The following is a 21,119-nucleotide window of genomic DNA, read 5'->3' as shown; positions in this document are numbered from 1 at the left end:
ATGGCATATCTCGATGACTAATTAAAAATCGGAATGATAATTAGAGGAGAGACAGTGGGGTGTGTGGCTCCTTGTTGTTTTCTGTTTGCATCACACAGATTAACATATTCTAAAGTCACGACCTTTAGCAAAATAAGCTTTCTGCCAAGAGACCTGCTCGCAGTCACCTGATGGACCAAGTCCAAAACCCTACACTGATGTACGTGTGTGTTGTCACACATTCATATGATTTTTAATATATTTTTAATGTTTAAAACAATCTTTCGAAATGTCTCTTGTTTTAACTAAGTTTGTATTTGATAACAGATGCAGTAAAAACAATAATATCGTGAAATAATTTAACACTTTTAAATATATTTTAATATAAAACACAATTCTGAATGCCACGCTATACAGAAATCATTCTGATGTGCTGATTTAGTCCTCAGAAATGATTTTTAAATATTATAAATATTGAAAAGAGCTATATTTAATATTGTGTGACTATAAACGTGACACATTTATATCAAGGCTGTTTGGTGAAAGTTACAACACAGGCTCATTGTGAAAACGTATCCCCGTATGCATTTCTGAAGAGCGCAAATTATGTAGCCAGAGCTACGTTTGGCTGCATTTAGTCTATAATACGAATAATATGGGGTGGTATGGCGCTTTTCCGCTGTTATCAGTTTGCCCAGTAGCTCACCACATACGTTGGCGGACTAGAGACGCAAAGAGGAGTTGACCACTGCGACAGTCGGTTGGTTGGTTGGTCAGCCAGTCGACAGCAGCCTCTGGTGGATTTCTGCAAGATCAGCAGGCGTGAATGGCACCCGTGAGAGAAATTTGAGATCTGAAAATGCGTACACAGTGGCTTCTGATGGATTTAGGCAAGAACAGCAGGTGTGAATGGCACTCGCGAAAGAACTTTGAGAACTGAAAATGCGTACACAGTGGCCTCTGGTGGATTTACGCAAGAACAGCAGGCACGAATGGTACTCGCGAGAGATATTTGACATCTGAAAAAGCGTACACAGCGGTCTCTGGTGGATTTACGAGAGAACAGCATATGTGAATGACACTCAAGAGAAAAAAATGAGATCTGAAAAAGCATACACAGTGGCCTCTGGTAGATTTGCAAAAACAAAAACTGCAAAAAACGTACCTCCTGGCACGTATTTTGCACTGTCCAAAAATGAATACAGGGGTACGTATCAATAATGAGCCTGGGTTGGAAAATAAAGTCTAAACAAACAGCTTTTTTGCAATATAATTAGTATTATTATAATTTTTGTACATTTTTATTGTTATATATATTTATTTGCAATGAATCAAATACGTTCAAAGAAGGATAAAGCTGATATACGAAAATAATTATTATACATACGGGCAGGTGTATGATACTATATACACACACAGACACAAATCCACACAAATCATTCTACTGTACCTATAAACTAACTGCCTGTGACTGAGGGTGCTAAAAGAATCGTGATGGGTTATAGCAAATATTCAGACATACTGTAAAGAGCAGTATTCATTCTGAAAGCCACTGGCAGACAGCCCTTAAAAAACTGAGCTCAACCACACAGATAATGACAGCTATCATCACATATAAAAAAAAAATATTCCAAAGAATACACTAATCTTTCTTTTAGTCCTTTAATCCTACAGACATTTTTTATAAACCTTTAAAAGGATCATTTGCACTGTCAGGCTGGAAAGTGAAGCTGCTTTCTTCCTGACTCTAGCAGATGTGTGCCAGTCGTATTAAACAACATCATTTATTCTACCGTCTGTTTCTTCTATATATCAGATATACAGAAGAAGCTATCCATGATGACTCAGCAAGTGACCGAAAAACAACAACATTCTCTATTTTCAAACTGACCTACAGATTAGAAACACCAACAGTGGAGAATAAATACAACAAACATCTTGAAATGGGGCCTGTAATTGAACTGAATGAGGTTTTTTACTTTACCTGTGTTGTGTTTGCTACTTAAAGTGGCTCAGAAGAAATTAATTTCCAGGCAGGGTCAAGTTTCTTCCTCAGTCAAAAAAAATGTCTCCATAGAGCCAAATTTGTAAGATTATATTTGTAAATAAACACTTTTGGAGAGTATACAATCACATTTAGACGCACTTAGGGTCTGTCCAATGACCAAGAGGCGACAGAAGTGCATAGTCTCACTTGGCCAGACCTCAGACTAATGGCTAAAGAGTTGGAAACTTTGGCCACTTTGAATGTAATGTAATGTGTGTATTTAAATAGCAAATTTATTGTGTATGACCATACCCCAAAGCCCTTCACAATCATGAGGGGGGTCTCTCACACCACCACCAACGTGCAGCATCCACTTGGATGATGCGACGGCAGCCACAGGACAATGCTGCCAGTGTGTTCACCACACACCAGCCATAGGTGTATAGTGTCCCCTTCACTATACTGGGGCATTAGGACTCACACAGACCACAGGTTAAGTGCCCCCTGCTGGCCTCACTAACAACCAATCCAATCACTAACTAACCAATCATCATGTTTTGCAGTGTGGAAGTGTCCACAGAATACCAGCGCAGCCAGCACAACAACCGTGCACCATTCATTCACAAACATTACAACACAAAAGAAACCAGTATAACATGTATGTAGATGCAGACTGAGGTAGACACTGCAGCTTTTTTATCAGATTTTATCAGACTTGCTTCTACACAAACTGGTTATGATTTCTGGTATCTCTGGTGACTCCAGGACATCTTGTATATTTAGACCAATCAGAGGACAAAGGGGCCAATAATTTTGACCTTAAAATGTTTTTTAAAAGATTCAAATCTGCTTTTATATATGTTTGTTTCATTTTTAAATCCAGTGGGTGAAAAAATATATGTAAACATCATTTTTTGCATTGTATAAATGACGCATATTCTACAGACGCATATTCTATTCTATATGTCAATGTGGTGATGTCATTGGCCCATGAATATTTCTTGCTGGTTGTCAAACTATTTCATATCTGTTACAAAAGGCGATTGAATCATAACTTGTTGTTATAACAGCTATCATAACGTTATCTATATGTGGAACTTTTTGGACTCTCAGAAGCTATGAAAGTTTAAAATGTAAAACAGGAAATACGTTAAGATCGTTGTTATTGTTTACATCCCTCAAAAAGGACTATATATGTGAAAACAAAACATTAGCTTGTATAGTATGTCATATATGTAATTTGCACATTTGCATATATCATATTATGTGTATGGAAGATTTCTATATGGATTTTTGTTTTGCTGTGTTTCTGTTGTGCTTGGGGTTGTTTCTGTTTTGTTAACATAAAGTACAGAGTACACACACAAAGTAATGTTTTGCAATGAGTAGGACACCCTGTATACAGCACAGATTCATAATATACGACAAAATGGCTGCTCTGCTAGGACAAAACATATTTTCCTAATAAAGACAGAAGGATTAGGTGGATTTAGGCCTATTTTACATCAATCCCCATTTACTTTCAGCGGGTTAAGTAATTTGGTGAATGCTGAACATCTGGTCAGTCTAAGAGAATATGGAAATCCACTTAGAGGAAATTAAAACAAATGGGGGGCCGGGTAATGATTTCATGAGCAATTTCCCATATTAGGATTTCTAATACTTCACAAGAAAAACAGATTTTACCCCACTTGCCATTCACATCAATCACACGGCACTCGAAATTGCTCACGAAACCTTGCAAGGACACATTTCCAGTAGCTGTCTGCGTGACTTTAAAAATACTTTTAAAAAATGAAAATGGTGCAGATATTCATTTGCCCAGCTCCACTGTCCCATAAAACACATCCTCTTAACCCTAAATGAATTAAGCCCTCGTTAAATATGCATCTCATTGTTAATCATGTGCATGTGAAGGGCATTAGATATCAATTTGCAAAATGACTTCAAAAATCTCTTTATAGAAATAGTCCTTTGAAAAGGCCTTAAAAACTATAATTAATCAAAAGGCCGTTAGACATGGGTTCTAATGAAAGAGGGTCGTGTGCCACAAAAAGAGGATATATATGGAAAAAAATGACCAACATAATGGTGCTGTCCTAATTTTAAAAACGCACATATGCACTTTTGTTAAGCTCATTCATTCGGGTAAAAAAAAAAGTAAAGCTGAGGAAAATTATTTTATTTTCTGTGAAGACACCCAGCCGAGCCACTGAATGGTGTTTGATTACAATGTTATTGGGTTAATTAATGTTTCCGCTGTCTGATGAAGCAGATATATGTGTTTTTTATAATCATTCATAGACAAACAATCATTGTAGCTTAATTAAACTAAATAAAATTAATAAAAACATACAAATCATTGTATTAATTTTCCATTTTAAAACAACTAACATTTTTAAAAGAACTTAATACGCTTTCACAGGTAATTTCAACAGCAGCTGAGATCTGTATTCAGGGGAAATAGAAAAACAGACAGATGCTGGTGAGGTAGAAAGCTCATAGAACAGAGCAACACACACACAAAATTATTTTAACAGCATGACACTCTCACAGATTTTCATATCTTCATAGCATGGATATCTTGTTGTCAATGTTACTTATTAAGTTAAATAAATATTTTGTTGAAAAACAATATTTAATTTCCACAAATAATATTAAGTAGCAGAACTGTTTAATCAACAATGATACTATTAAAACTAATAATAGTGATATTAATAACAACAACAACAACAACAAAAATAATTACAGTAATACTACTACTACTAATAATAATAATCATCACACTGATTGTGACAACAACATCCTTATTATTAATTCTATAAATAATAATAAACAAAAATTAATAATAATAACAACAATTGTAGAAACAACATAAATAATCATAACCATAATAATAATAATCACAGTAACTGTAACATAATAATAATAATAATAATAATAATAATAATAATAATAATAATTATTATTATTATTATTATTATTATTATTATTATTATTATTATTATTATTATTATTGTTGTTGTTAATAATAATTACAGCAATAATAGCACTAGCAATAATAATAATAATAATAATAAATACTAATTCTACTACTACTACTAATAATAATAATAATAAATACTACTACTACAACTACTACAACTACTACTAATAATAATTATAATAATAAAAATCACAGTAATTGTAACAGCAACAATATTATTATTATTATTATTATTATTATTATTATTATTATTATTATTATTATTATTATTATTGTTGTTGTTGTTGTCAATATTATTTTTAATAATAATAATAATAATAATAATAATAATAATAATAATAATAATAATAATAGTTTTTAAGCACCTAATAAGTAGATTAGAGTGATTTAAAAAGGATTATGTGATATCAGAGTAATGGCCGCTGAATATATAGCTTTGAAATCATAGCATCATCAATAATATTTTGTAAACTAAAAAAATCTAACAATAATAACAGGGATGTTAGGTGTTTTGTGTCCCTGGTCCATTCTGAGTCATTCAATATTGAGTATCTGTCCATCCTGAGTCCTAATGCAATACTTGTATTTTTCTATAAATAGTGCTATATGCACTTCTAGCTAAAAATCCATTAAACTTTACTCAAAATCAATCATCGTTAAAATAAATCCAATATAACTGCATAGCTCTATGAAGCATTCAGAAAAAAAAATACCCAGTGTGTCCTTTAGAGTTGTATTATTATTTTACAAAATAAACAAACTAAATACATTTTCTTTTATCAATCCATTAAAAGTTCAGCTCAGTGCAGCATTATAATAAATCCAGTAAAGTGTCCATAACCATGAACATCTGTGTTTCTGCCATGTTGAGATGTAAACAAAATCACAATTAATCCTAACCTCATTCAAACAACACTTCGATCACACTGATGGGATTAAGCTCATAACAATATTCATATTAAAATATGTGGCATACTGCAATTTTAATCACAATGAACAGGCATGTAAACAACATCATATTTTCACTGTTCTGACCAAACTATGCATATGCTCAGACATTCAAAGATGGCACAGTTTAACTTTAAAGGAAGATTTTACCCTAAAATGAAATATATACTCACCATTAACTCACCCTTAAAATATACTCACCCTTACTCACCCAAATCTTTAAAAATTCCTTTATTCTATTAAATACTAAAGAACATATTTTGAAGAAAGCTGAAAACCTTTAACCATTGACCTTCATAAATAATCACATCAAAATACTATGAAAGTCAATAGTTTTAGGTTTACAACTTTCTTCAAATTATCTTATTTTGCGTTTAACAGAAGGACATTTCTAAACAGCTTTGGAACAAGTAAAAGGAAAGTAAATGATGACTTGGGCCAGACAAAATCCAATTAATTTTATTTTTTTACTATTTGCTAAGTGTAGAACCTAAAACACATAAACTAAAAAAAAAACAAAAACAAAAAAAAACGTAACTTTTATTTAACGTTTATAATCAAAATCCAATTAGATGTTTGGTAAACAAAGCCACTAAAATACATCCACTAGAAGACAGAAAATATTAATTTACAAATTGTACTAAACATAAACCATATAAACATTAGCATATTATTCCACAATATTTTGAAAAAGTCTAAATATATAAATGGATTGAATGATGGGTAATTTTTTAATTTAGTGGCTACGGACAACGTGTTTAGGCAGGTTTGTTGCTAAGAAACGTGCGCGCGCGCGCACACACACACACGGACACACACAACGCGCGCAGGACAGTCCCTTCAGAGTCAACACGCATGATCGCGTTCATCAAATTTGCTTAAACTAAGCGTTCTAAAGTATGGCTGTATTTCACAAGGGTTCTGACACAACAACGTGAAGCAGACGCTTTTGTAAAACTTTTTAAAAGTTGCATTTAAGGGGGAAACACGTCAAACTTAATGAAACATTGGAGCGCGCATGCTGAAAGGCAGACGAATGCGCTGTCTTTGACAGCTCACGACTTCATCTGGCACTTTCTGAGTACATTTACATGGACACCAATACTCCGATTTTAATATGATTAAGATAATACTCTTATTAAGAGTCTACCATGTAAGCAGCGATTTTTGATTACCGTAAAAGGACCACCGAGTGACGAAATGCAGAGGTTTTTCTTTCCGTTCGACATGCTGTATTAAATTCCAATAAAACAAAAGGCGAAAGTTAAAAAAGAAACACCCGAAATTGCATGAAACTCTGGAGGAAATGCTGGATAGCCTGGTAATGCGACATTAATTGTTTTATACTGAAACTTGCCTTTACATGTTAAACATGTCTGCCAGTCAAAGTAGTTGAGGTCATCAAATAAAAAGCATACGTCTTGAAGTGTCTACTAAACTTCTAGAAATGTCTTGAAGGAGGCGGGGCATATCAAATACTAGAGAGTATTTGATTGGTCAAGATTTGATGAGCGAGTATGAGGTGACATGAAACAAAATGTTAACTAATTTAGATTGAAGTGACAAACTACAAGCTTTATATGTTTATATCAGGTTTATATCTTCTAAATGTGAATTCTGTTATTATTTAATAGCACACACTAGCTTATAGATATCCTTAAAACGTACATACTGCTGCTAACTAAAAAAACAAAAAAAACCTTTATTTTAATTTTATGGGACCTTTAAATCTGCTGCGCTGCTGTCTACGCTTTGTGTCATCATCCAGGGAAGGCCAGTAGTACACTTCCAGTAGAACAGTAGAGAGCTTTCAAAGTCATATTTGAATGCAAATGAGAGCCTGATCAGTTAATCATTACATAACACGTCTGAAATGTCCTATGAGGAGCCAAATGTACAACAGAAATAACTGACATTCTCTCACTTTAAATCTAGTGATGACTACAGCAGTTCGGTGATAAAAGTCTTTTCATGGGCTCTGGCGCACAGAAAGTGCGAAGTAAAGATAAAGGACTCTTGACTGCACTAGAGAGTTTGTTATCCACCGTCTTTCCATCTGCATTATCACGAGCTCAGCATTCAATGCGGTCACTTCTTAGGAAACTAGCATGCATCAGTCATCCTGCAGGAGCACACAGAGCTGAACTTCTACATGTCATTTGCTCAAATGCGAGGCCGCAGTAAAGCGCTAGGCTCAGTGTGACATTTTAAGTTGGAGCTTGTGAAGAAAGCTTTTGGCCAGAGGCAGGAATTTCTGTCTCATTGTAAGGATCAGAATAGCGCAGTGCAGTGAATACTCCGTATCTCTCATGACAAGAATTTGCTCTGAATTTGCAAGCTGCGTGAGACATCTTGACATTTTTTTCTTACTTTAAACTGAACCTTGCATTTCTTTTCCAAACACACAATTTACTAGCTTTATATGTGCATGTATATTGAAATACTCTGCACAGTGGACAATTTGTGCTTTATAACCAACCAGTTTTGCTGTAATTCAAACTGAATTAAGCTATTGTCAAAGCGGCCTTATTTCAATTCAGAAATAAACCGAGCAAGCTTGCAAAAACTTAATAGTTAACTCTCAACTCCATTTACTAGGCCAAAGGCAATCTGCCAATCCATTATCTGTCTGCTCTACAAAAGCAGTGAACCTGAGATGCTTATCTTTACATGTGACCTACATCTTTTCTGGCAGGGGCCTGTCAGCACAGCCTCTTACTGCTGTCGAGTTGCTCCACAACCTTATTGAGCAATTTCAGAAGTGCTCCAGATACTAAATGCATACAATCGTCTATTTAGTTAATATGTAAGCAGTAGAGCCTTTACTCTGCAGCGGACATTGTCATAGTCGGCTAAACGTAGAGAGCAGTGAATAGGAGAGTACTACAAATACATTTTGTTTTTGCATTACAATTTGATCAAATAATTAAAGACTAACGGGGTATATGCACACGGACTTTTAATTTTCAGTCAGCCAGCCCAAGGACTTTCCATTACAAAATCGCCATGTTTAAGATCTTATTTTGTTTAAAAATCAGTGTTCGTCACTGCCATATACTGTAGATATGCGATATAAAGTGGGTTTTAGACAGGGCAAGAAGCACTAAATTAAATTGTGCATTATAACTAATTTAAATTCCTTTTTTTTGCCATCTCTTTAAAACACAATTGTTTATTTTACCACAGCATTTTCAATGGAGTTTGTGCGCTAGCCTGCTGCTACTGATGTCTTTTATTATGCTTGAACAACTAAATGAACGCTTAAGTCTTTTTAACTGATTGTATTTTAAATACATTATAACATCCATGCTGTAAAAGAAACCTTATGAAATTAAAAATAGTCACATTAACATTTCACCGTAAGTTTATCGTTGGCTGAAAAACACATATAGCCCATTATGCTATGGTGTTGTCTCAACTTTCAAAAAATATACAATCAATAAATAAAATGAAAACAAATTGAGACTGAAAAGGACATCTAGAAGAGAGAACAATATCAAATCTACAATCAAACCCATAGATGCTGCATTAGAAATCTTACATAAATGTTAATTAATTAATTTTGAAGAAAAAATTATAAAATATAAAGCTTTATAAACGTACATGTTTTTTTAAATCTGAATATTAAAAACATAAAGGATTTAAGATGATGATTATTGAAATGCAGCCTTACTGTCTTGTGGAAAGGGTCCTACTGTAAGTTAAATTATGAGAGGACAAGCTTTGTCGATGCTCTTAAAAAAAAAAAAAAAAAACTACATGAAACGTGTGGTTTTGAAACATATGTGATTTTAACATGCTATTGCACTTTTGATCAACAGCCCCCTTTAGCTGTGACCAGAGATGGGTTGTTATGGCCAGCGAAATATATAGTGAAATAAACAATATACTGTACAGTGAAATCTAATTTTGGTCATACCGCCACCCTTGGTGTATAATATAATAACTATGACTGTGACAATATATTTACTATAGAATTATTTAAATAGGTTTTTTTTTTACTTTACACAATCTTAATTTCTGTTTGTGTGTTTTTGAAAAGTGTTAACTTTCAAAAATAAGGTTTGTGATTTGTATTCTCCATGAGTGTTCATTTCTAACCATAAATTAAAATCAGACTTGTGATTTTATGACCCCAATTGATGCTTAATTGCTAGGTGAAACTTACTGTAATCAACACATCATTTTAAGGGCAAGACACATCAGCATAATTTTTCATATCAGGCTCATGCAGATGTTTACATTTAAAGCCATTAACAGCTGATTTAATGAGTGTTCTAAAAATATTGTCAATTTCTAAGATACATGCAATGAAATATGAACTTGCATTATGCACTGCATGTCACATTTTACTGCTGTGTGGACAAACCTGATTATTATGAACTTCCCTCAGTTATAATCTTTTCACGTGTATAAATTATATACCACTTGCATTATAGAGAAAAATCTTAAATATGTAAATAAAAAAAAAGCTTTTGCCGAACATATTATGATGACAATTACTGAAAGCATTTCTTGCAGTGGCACATGAACCGTCCTGTTCAGGCTCATATATTGACTGATTGTGAGTTAACCACACCCACTTCTTTACATATTGCGATATACACTAAATAAAGTAAAAAAATAATAAATACATATATTACACAGTTAATAGCATGGCGACAATATATACCTGTTATGGTGAGTGGGCAGGGTTCAGAGCTGTGGGAATAGAATGAGGCCGGGGCTTGAGTGGCAATGAGAAGAACCTGCACCACACACCGGCCTGTCTTTGCCATAATGACGGAACATAATATTTGACTAGATATTTTTCAAGATACTAGTATTCAGCTTAAAGTGCAATTTAAATGCTTAACTCGGTTAATCAGGCAAGTCAGGGTAATTATAACAATGGTTTATTCTGTAGACAATAATAATATTTCTCTTAAATGTTTAAAAATGCTAATAATAAAAACGAATTTTATTCTAGGCAAAATAAAACAAATAAGACTTTCTTCAGAAGAAAATAATAGAAAATATAGCAAATACTGTGAAAAATTCCTTGCTCTGTTAAGCATCATTTGGGAAATATTTAAAAGAGAAAAAAAACACAGTAGTGCTTATCATTTTGACTTGAACTATATACTGTATTATTTTACATACCGAATCCTATCAAATCTTAAACCCAATAACTGCCTTACTAACTCTTAATAATCAGCTAAATAGTAGTTAAGCTAAAAGTCTTAGTTAATGGCTAGTTAATAGAATGGATTGTCAATTAAAATAAAGTGTGACCAAACTTTTCAATACAACACCCTCAGTGACATCTAATCTGCCTGTACATTTGCCTGTATAAGCGATCAGACGGTAAGGAGTGTGATTTTTCACAGAAGAAGTGTGGCCGTTTCCCTCCGCCACCACCACCCCTACAGTGCTTTTTGCTTTGTGAAATGACGATCAGGGCTTCAGTCAGGCCCCGGCGGGACAGTAGTGCCATACCTTTGTTCATGTCAATCAGCTGTTTCTTCTTCTGCTGTCTCTCGACTTTCTCGCGCTCAGCTTTCTCCTTTGCTATCTTGGCTCTCTTGATCTTCTCCTCCATTTCCCTCTTCTTGTGGTTCTCCCGCACAGCATCCTGAGAAGTCAGAAAGAAAGACAATGAGAGACAATGAAATCAGATGGTAAATGAGAAGAAAATTTGGGTGAAGAAAGAAAATGAATGCTTTATTCTATCCCTGAAAAAACACTGAAGACAGCAGATGACAGCCCTCCATAATGTGACTTTAGTAACTACAGGTCACGCTTAGTACCTATTGTGTGTACATTGAATATTGCCCGTACTGAAACTGAACCTGCAGAAATCTAACCTTCATCATGTGTGCACAGTGAATTATACTGATTTACACCACTGATTTATTTATATATATATATATATATATATATATATATATATATATATATATATATATATATATATATATATATATATATATATATATATATATATATATATATATATATATATATATATATATATATAAAGACGATACATCTGGGGGGAAAAAAAGTGAAGGTTAATTAATTTTTTTTTAGTACAGTTTCTGTCACACATTAAAGAAACCATACTTGAGGAAAAATATATACTTATATAACCCTTATATAAACACATTTGTTTTTATATAAAAATACAATGCTACCTATAACATTAATAAAAGGTATCACACATTGTATTAAAAAATTACATCCCATCAATTTTTTTCACTTAAATTTCAATGCCATATCAAAGAATCATAGTCATAGAAATGTAATACATCTAACTCCACTAATTCTAACATAGAATTACAATAAGTAACAATAAGACTTTGATATTTCATGTATTTACTAACATGACATAATAATGAGCAATAGTTGTACAGACTTTATTAATCATAGTTCAACATTAACTAAAGCATTATTACAATCTAAATTCATGCTTGTTAACATTAGCCAATGCACCCAACAACAACTTTTTTTCATTAACTAACAATAATCCATGTATTGTTCATTCACTCAAATGTTTTTGCTAGCTGTTCAAACCACTACTTTAAAATGAGCAGAACCAACACAATTCTTGAGTTTTTTTGGGGGGGACAACTTAATCATTTTATGTTCAATCTAATTAAATTTGCAAAAAAAAAATTAAGTTAACTTAATCGATTTGTGTTGGTACAACATGAAGGAACTGTGTGGAACCCAGGATTTTTTACAGTGTTGTTTGTTAATGGTAGTATACACATGAACTAACATTAACTAATACAACCTTATTGTAAAGTCATCTAGCATATTGAATAATTGTACTCAATTATAAGAATAAATATGTTTAAAAAGGCATTTTTAATGGAATACTGAATAATATTATGATGAATTATAAATGAGTTGACACTTAATAATTAATAATAATAAAATACAACAAACAGTAAAAAATACATAAAAAATACATCAAATGCTTTAAACAATTGCTATTTATTCCAAATAACAGAGACATCTATTATGTGTATATTCATCCAGGTACTAAATGCTAAATGAACCAAACATTTTAATATGAGGAATTACTGTACATTCTCAGAAATAAATGTATAAGTTGTCACTGGGGTGGTACCTTTTCAAAAGGTACACATTTGTACTTAAAGGGTCCATGTTGGTACCTCAAATGTATAAATTAGTACCTAAAAATTAAGAGGAACACTTTTGTACTTTTTAAGTACCAATATGTACCTTTGAGGTATTAATATGGACCTCTTAGGTACAAATCTGTATCTTTTGAAAAGGTACCAGCCCAGTGACAACTTACGTACCTTTATTTCTGAGAGTGTATGTACTGTATGAGAGACTCACGATAAAAGAAGGTTCGAGGTTTCTGCAGGTTTTCTCAAGTCAAATTCCGTTTTAAGACCTTTTTTAAGACCTATATGAATTCAATTTCAGATTTATAAAGGACTTTTTATATTATATATACTAATATTATAATTATTTATTTCTTAGCCAAATGTTTTAACCCTCAGGGGTCTAATAATTCTGACTTCAACTGTATATCTATAGAAAGCTTAAAGTGCCTACTTTTAAATGCGGCGACTGCTTGTTGAAAACAAATATTGTTTGACAAAATAATCAGTATGAAACCAACACTACGTCAAGTTTCTCAGTCTGAGCTCATTATCTTTAATGCGACCAAGCCCATGAGGTTTTGTTATTAATATCGTCTACATAACAACCCTAGCTGTATGCATACAAATTTTTCAACATAACTTATCTTAAAAAAAAAAAAAGAATAATTAAAAACTACTATCTAAATGTATGTACAACAGTCTGTCCAGGTCAGTGTCCTGACCCTATACATACACAGAGAACTTACATTATAAGTAAATAATTATTGTAAGGACAATCATTTAAACCATATTAGTAAATAGAGTTATAAAAGAGTTTTGTTAAAAGTTCTATTGAGAAGGATTGTTAGTTAATAGATGTGTGTTGGAGCAATTGGCTAGCTTTACATGGACAAAGGAAAATTAAGACATATTAACAATTATTTTAGTGTTCATTTCAGTGAATTTAAGACATTTTAGGCCTAACATTTATTTTTTGGAGGTGAAAACAGTTTAAGACTTTTAAGAGCCGGCGGACACCAAGTTTTTGTCTTCCAAATGTGAACTGAAATATTGTGCACACATATCTTAACTTTCAGTTCCATTAACCACATTTCACCATCTACAAAGCTTTTTCTGAATTCCAAAATCTGCATTGACAATGCAAAGAAGCTTCCCAGGTCTCTTCGGGGCCTGCTTATGTGCTCTTGAACTAAACACCGTCGCAGCCTTTCTCCTCACAGCGAATGAAACAATGAGTGTGGAGAAGAGGAAGCAGACAGAGATTGTCTAATTGAACATCAAGATGGCTCCTGATACCGCCGTTGTCCCCGCTGAGCTACAATCTCCATAAGCAGTAATGTGGAAGCAGATAACGCGGCGTTCATCCTGGATGTTTCCACCGACTGAATGCCAGGATGTTGTTGGCCGGGCACCAGCCGAGTGGGAGAGAGAGGCCTGTATACAGAGAAACGGAGATATCGTCCTCCTCCTCTGTTCTTCTGTAAATGCCACAGAGGTGTCAGGCGCTATGAAGAGCTGGACGGAGATGCTCAGAGGGCACAGAGACACAGCGGAGGAGAGAGAATAAGCCACTTCTACATAACCTTTCCAGCACAGCAAAGGTCTCTTCACCCCAGGCCTGCACCACTAACCTGACAGGCTTTGCCTTAGAGGAAGGAATGAGTGTTTTGTGTTTGCGAATATATATATGTGTGTGTGTGTGTGTGCGTCTTGGTCTTTCTTGGTAGGATATAATGAGTGTCGACAGTCTGGCCCTTTCAGATTCCCTTAGGGTTTCAGACGTGCGTGTCGTGTTCGGTGCTGAGACACAAGGATCATGGGTACAAGTGGGAGGAGAAAAGTGCAGCTCATCATGGTGGTCGATATATAGTGGAGCTTCTAGATTTTCTTGCTGCCATTAATTGCTGAAGATTTTATTACAGTATATGGTGTTATCAGCCTGACCTATACCTAGTGCGTTGCTTTATTGTATTGTATATACAATTTACGGTTGGGCGATGTCGACCAATTTGGCATCGTACGATGTCTAATGTGAAACATCGTGATGGTCGATGACATCGTCGGTGAATTAATTATTTGTGAACAATTATTTAATCCATAAAGAATTAATTATTCGTAGCCTACCATTTCAACTACCTGACCTGCATGGTCTTGTTTTACCCATAAGTAATCAAAATATAAATTAATAAATATAAGTTACACACAAATTACCACCTGTCAATCACTTTTTGCGCGGGACTCTTGCATGAATAGGCAGAGTGATCTGTGTTCTTATAATGCGTCCACAAACTTGGTTGATAAAAAGGTGCACAACCAACAGGAACCAACTACCAGTATTTAAGGTTTTCGATAAAAATTACTAAGCACAAGCGTGAAAGCGAAAGATTAAAGCAGGGTACTGATGCTGCGACACATTACCTGATAGATTCAAAAGACAGAAGAGTCATTAGATAGAGACAAGATTAATTAAATATCATGTTCAACAACTATAGTAAGACGCGATCCAGACGTACATCCTTGATAAACTGTCTGACGTACTGCTTTCTGGGGTTTCGTGCTCAAAGCACCCGCTGACTGCCTGGAATTCAGACATGTGCATATGCTGCTGCAGTGCATCCTAGTGTGTGTGTGGTCACGTGATGTGCGTTTTTAGCGGTGTAGTGTGGATGGAGAGCTGTTCAGAAATGCTAGATTAAACGCCAGTGTGGACGTGGATCAGTTTTGTTCTAAAATTCCATTTTAAAACTAAGATGTATTAGTGCAAACGGGGCTTGAGTGTGTTTTTTTTGTGAGCGGGTTGCTGCTGCAACGGGAGTGGGGCGAATGATTGCGATGCCGGCTCAGCATCATAATGTCTATAGGCCATCGGCGATGGACGACGGCATTGTCTATCGACCCAAACCTAATACAGTTGAAGAATTATTAGCCCTCCTGAAATATTAGCCACCATGTATATTTTTTTCCCCAATGTCTGTTTGATGGAAGGTTTCAATACATTTCTAAACAAAGTCTGTTGCCATGATGACAGTACATACTATTTTACTAGATATTTTTCAAGATACTAATATTCAGCTTAAAGTGATATTTAACTACTGTATTTTATCCATAACTCACAAAAGACAAAAAAATAGTAGTTAGTAGTTGCACAAAAAAGGAACAACATGCAAATAAAAAGCCACCAGCCTTAAATTTTTTCCCTAGGATTGTGTGTTAATGTTAGATTAACAACACAGCAATCAGCTCCAGCAGATTTTATAGCACCGTTATTCTTTCTGACACCTTTATAGCAATCAAATACATTAAAAATGAGTGAAAAATACAAAATCTCTGAGTGGCGGTCTCCAAAATTAAACAAAGAATAGACTTGTGCTGAAAACATTGTGCCCACCGGTCTCATAGATGAGGTTAATATTAAATTAATAAATGCATTTATTAATACATTTAAAAAAAGTGCAACATTCTAACAAACATAGGCTATAATTTATATATTCATTTATCAATTAATAAATTAACATATAACTTATAGCCTATGTTTGTTAGAATGTTGCACTTTTTTTGTGTTGTCAATATACTCATGTTTATATAGGCCTATTGTGTGTGCAACATTTCTATATTTATAACCACCTCTGAGGAATGTGGTGATCGCGAGTTACTGACATTGTTATTTTGGGGGTCACAGGCTAAAAGTTTGGGAAACCCCGACTGAAAAAAACATATTGCTTAAGGGGCTAATAATATAATAATATTGACTTTATTTTTATTATTTTTTTAATTATAAACAGCTTTTTCTAAAAACTTTTATTCTAGCTAAAATAAAACAATTAAGACTTTCTCCAGAAGAAGAAAAAACTCAGGACGGTGAAAATGTTTAATTCAACTGCATTGCAACACATTAAATTGCAAGAGGATGATGAAGTAGAATAGGTAACACTTTACATTAAAATTATTAGTAAATGCTAGTTAATGATTTAAAATCAACAATGAGAAAAGGCCAGATTAGTTATATGTTAGCGCTAATTTTAAAAGCACTACTGGATTTAATTAGCTATTAACTCCATTTAATAAAATGATTACAAGTTTTTAAAATGCATTGTTAAGCATTAACTAAGAAATTAACATCGGTTATTGTAAGATTAATAAATGTTTTTGTAGCTCTTATTACATTGACTTTAAATAAACTAACTGATTTTAACAAACGAAGCCTTACTGTAAAGAGTTAACGAACATAAGGTCTATAAATAGTCACAGAATTTTCAATGTTGTAAGCCAGATTAACATGTGAAAATAAATAGCCTATTAGGTCTTCATCATTTGGTGCTGTTCATGCATTCATTTTCCTTCGACTTCGACTCCCTTTATTTATCAGGGTTCGCCACAGTGGAATGAACCGCCAACTTATCGAGCTTTTTTTATGCAGCAGATGCCCTTCTAGCCAGATTACTGGGAAACACCCATACACTCTCACATTCACACTCAAATACTACAGCCAATTTAGCTTATTCAATTCACCTATAGCGCATGTCTTTGGACTGTGGGGAAAACCAGAGCACTGGAGGAAACTCACACGAACACGGTGAGAACATGCATGTGAATCCGAATAATCTTAAAATGCCCTCTAAATAGTTCAATAATAAATAACTATTCACTGTATTTTGAAGTGGGGTGGCACGGTGGCTTACAACAAGAAGGTTGCTGGTTCGACTCCTGGCTGGACCAGTTGGCATTTCCGTGTGGACCTGTTCTCCCCATGTTGGTTTCCTCCAGGTGTTCTGGTTTCCCCCACAGTCCAAAGACATGTGAATGGTAAATTGGCCATAGTGTATGAGTCCATTGGGTAAAACATATGTCGGAATAGTTGGTGGTTCATTCCGCTGTGGCGACCCCTGATAAATAAGGAACTAAGCCGAAGGACAATGAATGAATGAATGTATTTTAAAGTATAAATGATATCAATATTGTACATGTTCATTACAATATATTGAACTATTTAATACTGGCAATATGTCTAGCGAAGCCACTGGAGTCCATACACAGTTTTTTCATATAATGACAGCGAGACGAATGAACACCAGAGAGCGAGAGACGCTCACCTGTTCCAGATTTGCATTTGGCTGCAAAACTGTAAGTCAGCAATGAATAAACATAATATATGTTCTAATAAAAAGTAATTGAGTCAGCATGCATATGGCTGTCCTTCAAAGAGCGCGAGAAGAGATTCTATATTCATCTATTCATAGCGGAGAGTGACAACAAACATTAGCATAAACAATTCTTCCCGTTATTGTGATTTCGCATTCTCAAATGGAGTATTATGAAGCCACTGGATTACGGCTCTCCAAAACTGACAGTTCAATCTCAGGCTTGTAATTGGAGATAGCATCAAACCCATCGTCAAGCGTTAGATCCTTAATTGAAAAATCCTTTATTCAGAGTGACAAAAAAAATCATTCCTGCTGGCAAAAAGTTTTCATAAACAAACAAACAATCCTGACAACAAACACGATTACACAACGTAATTATCTAGCCCTCATCAAACATGCAAAAACCCTAATTACCATGGCAACAAACATGTTTTCAACTCGTTGCTGATCCCAATTAGCCTGGGGGCAGTATTTATGATTTTATCAATTTTCTTAATTGTGTTTTAGGTATTAGGAAGCTTTACATGAGATAAACAAGTCCCCAGAGGGAGTGCTTTTGAATATCATTCTCATAGCGCAAAAGCGGCTGTGCTATTGACTACAAAGGACAGAATCACATTAGCATGAAGCAAGAATGACGGTGGGATGTGTGCAGTATTACATGCAGCACATACGTCTGCTTGGGAGAAATAAATGCACAATTTAGACCATGATCATGTTGTTGGGCTGAAGAACATTCATCTGAGCTGCACGCTCTCACGGAAATTTGTTTCCTCATGGTCACAGTGCCTCTGACTGTTGCGAATTCAAATCGCATCCCCATCGGTCCTCCCTGCCAGGGAAAGCTGATATCTCATGGCTGCAGATACGCTCTATGCAAACCAAAGGTAAAGGTTAGTTTCACCGAGAGAAAAAAAAAAAAAAAAAAGATAGAAATAAACAAGGAGCAAATCCACTGGAAGTCCCGCGGTTGTCAGCAATGGCCACCAATCAATATGTTAAGGCAAATTAGGCTGGCTAATTGTGTTTGCACACTAAATAATCCAAAGTCATTAGGAAAGCTGATTACAGGGGGAAAAGTCTCCCTTAAAACTCTTTTGCTTAATTAGAGTACTCAGGATGGGTTATTTAAAAATGAGAGATAGCACTCAATCAGTATTTTTAAAAAGAAGATGCCACACAAAATGACTATTTATGTGACTTCAAGATGGAATGTCCCATTTTGATTTCAGTGTCAAAAATATATATATAAATAAAACAGATTTTCTATACCTATAAAGTTTATTAAATAGGATTATTAAATATAATAAACATATTAATATTCATTAAATAATATTTATTACATATTAAATAGAAAAATGATGCGTTTATGCTTCAAATGCAAATAAATAAAATAAAATAAATCTTAATGTCAAAATTTAGGTGAAATTATTAAAGGTGCAGTAGGTCATTGTCTTCAGAAACATTTTTTGTTGTGCTGGTTGAAAGTCTCTTCACATTCCAACAGTAATGATTAAAGAAAATGATCTAAATGTATTTATTTGTATTTTTAAGTTCTGGGTTAGGCATAAGACTAAAAAAAATTCATCCAAATAAATAATGTCAGGCTGATAATCCCCATAAGACTGATAAGCAGCCCTGATAAGCAGTCTGTCAACAAATGTAGATTTGTACAATGGCGTACCTCTGTTCACGCAGATCTGCCGTTTGCGCATGCACATGCACTGCGTTCAATATTGAAGTACTTTTGCACGCTGAAGGAAGAATGACACCATGGCTAAAGTATTTCTTTTAGACAGGTCATGTTATGTTTAAAAAGTATTTTTGACACGTTTTACTTGCTACACAACTGAAAATGTGCTAGATATAATACAGTTTTTTGTTCAGAATTGTAGTATTATAAAGTTCTATAAAGTTTTCTAACTGGCAAATGACATGATCTAAATGTCATCTTTAATGTGTGTGTGTTCGCGATTTCAGGAGGTGTGGCTTTGGACGGCAGGGGAGGGATTGTATTTGATTTGAAAGATATTATGCAAATCTGAATGTAAGGTGTTACATTCGCAGGTCTCTCTCTCCTAATTACGCAGACAACGTGCCCTGGGATTGGCTGGAGTGAACCAGGGCGTCTTTTAAAAAAGGGAAACGGTCATGGAGCAGGAGAGCGAGTTGGTTGGCATGTGGTTTGGGTTTGGTGTTATATTGGTTTGTTTGTTGTTATTGTACATACTGTACCTTGTATATACATGGTGAGAAGCAGTTTTTATTTCTGCTATTTTGTACTTAGTTTCATTTGGATGTTTAGGTAGGGGATATATTTTTGTTTATTATTTTTTTGTACCTCTCCGAGGTATTTGGCTTCACATTTTGGGTGTTTAAAAACAGAAAAAGACAAAGAAAGACAAATAAACGGACCCAACTCTAGGGGTTCTTAAATGTAATTTTTGTTAGTCCAGTGTTTTTTTATGCTGCGTCCTTGACCCTAGAACAGGGTAATAACATAAAAAGGGACTCGTTCTTTGTTTTTGTACATCAAAAAGCGTATATCTTGAACCCTTCTTGTGGATGCGCAGTGGGTAAGTAATTTTTTTAAAAATGTATATATTACAAAAATTTTATATATTCATTCTTATTTATTAAATATATAAATAGATTATATATTTCAATATACTATTATTTTTATTATATTAGATTATATTAATATTATTGATACTGCATTGATAGTATTATATTTGATCACATTGTAAAATATTAAAGGCATCTTGCTGATAAATAGGCAAAAGCAAATAGCTTGAAGGATAATGGTAAAATATAAGGATTTTATAGTATAATTAATTAGTATTTTGGGGCAGCATTGTGATATTTAAATATATTTAATATGTCAAATGATACTTGTGAATCCCTATCAACAATTTGGGTAAATGAATTATCATTACACATAGCAACATTTTATT

General features: G+C 34.0%; 1 protein-coding gene across 6 annotated transcripts in view; it reads right to left on the bottom strand.

Annotated features, from left to right (window-relative positions):
• diaph2 (diaphanous-related formin 2) overlaps positions 1-21,119 on the bottom strand; it is a 763,661-nt gene that overhangs the window by 108,706 nt on the left and 633,836 nt on the right. For all 6 annotated transcript variants that reach the window (XM_056472168.1, XM_056472167.1, XM_056472172.1 and 3 more), the window contains one exon: positions 11,379-11,514. In XM_056472168.1, the coding sequence (XP_056328143.1) occupies positions 11,379-11,514 (136 nt within the window). The remainder of the gene's footprint in view (positions 1-11,378; positions 11,515-21,119) is intronic.

Source organism: Danio aesculapii, chromosome 14, assembly GCF_903798145.1.
Source record: "Danio aesculapii chromosome 14, fDanAes4.1, whole genome shotgun sequence".
NCBI classification, from domain to species: domain Eukaryota; kingdom Metazoa; phylum Chordata; class Actinopteri; order Cypriniformes; family Danionidae; genus Danio; species Danio aesculapii.
The sequence above is the reverse complement of the archived record's forward strand: the minus strand, read 5'-3'. Positions and strand labels throughout refer to the sequence as shown.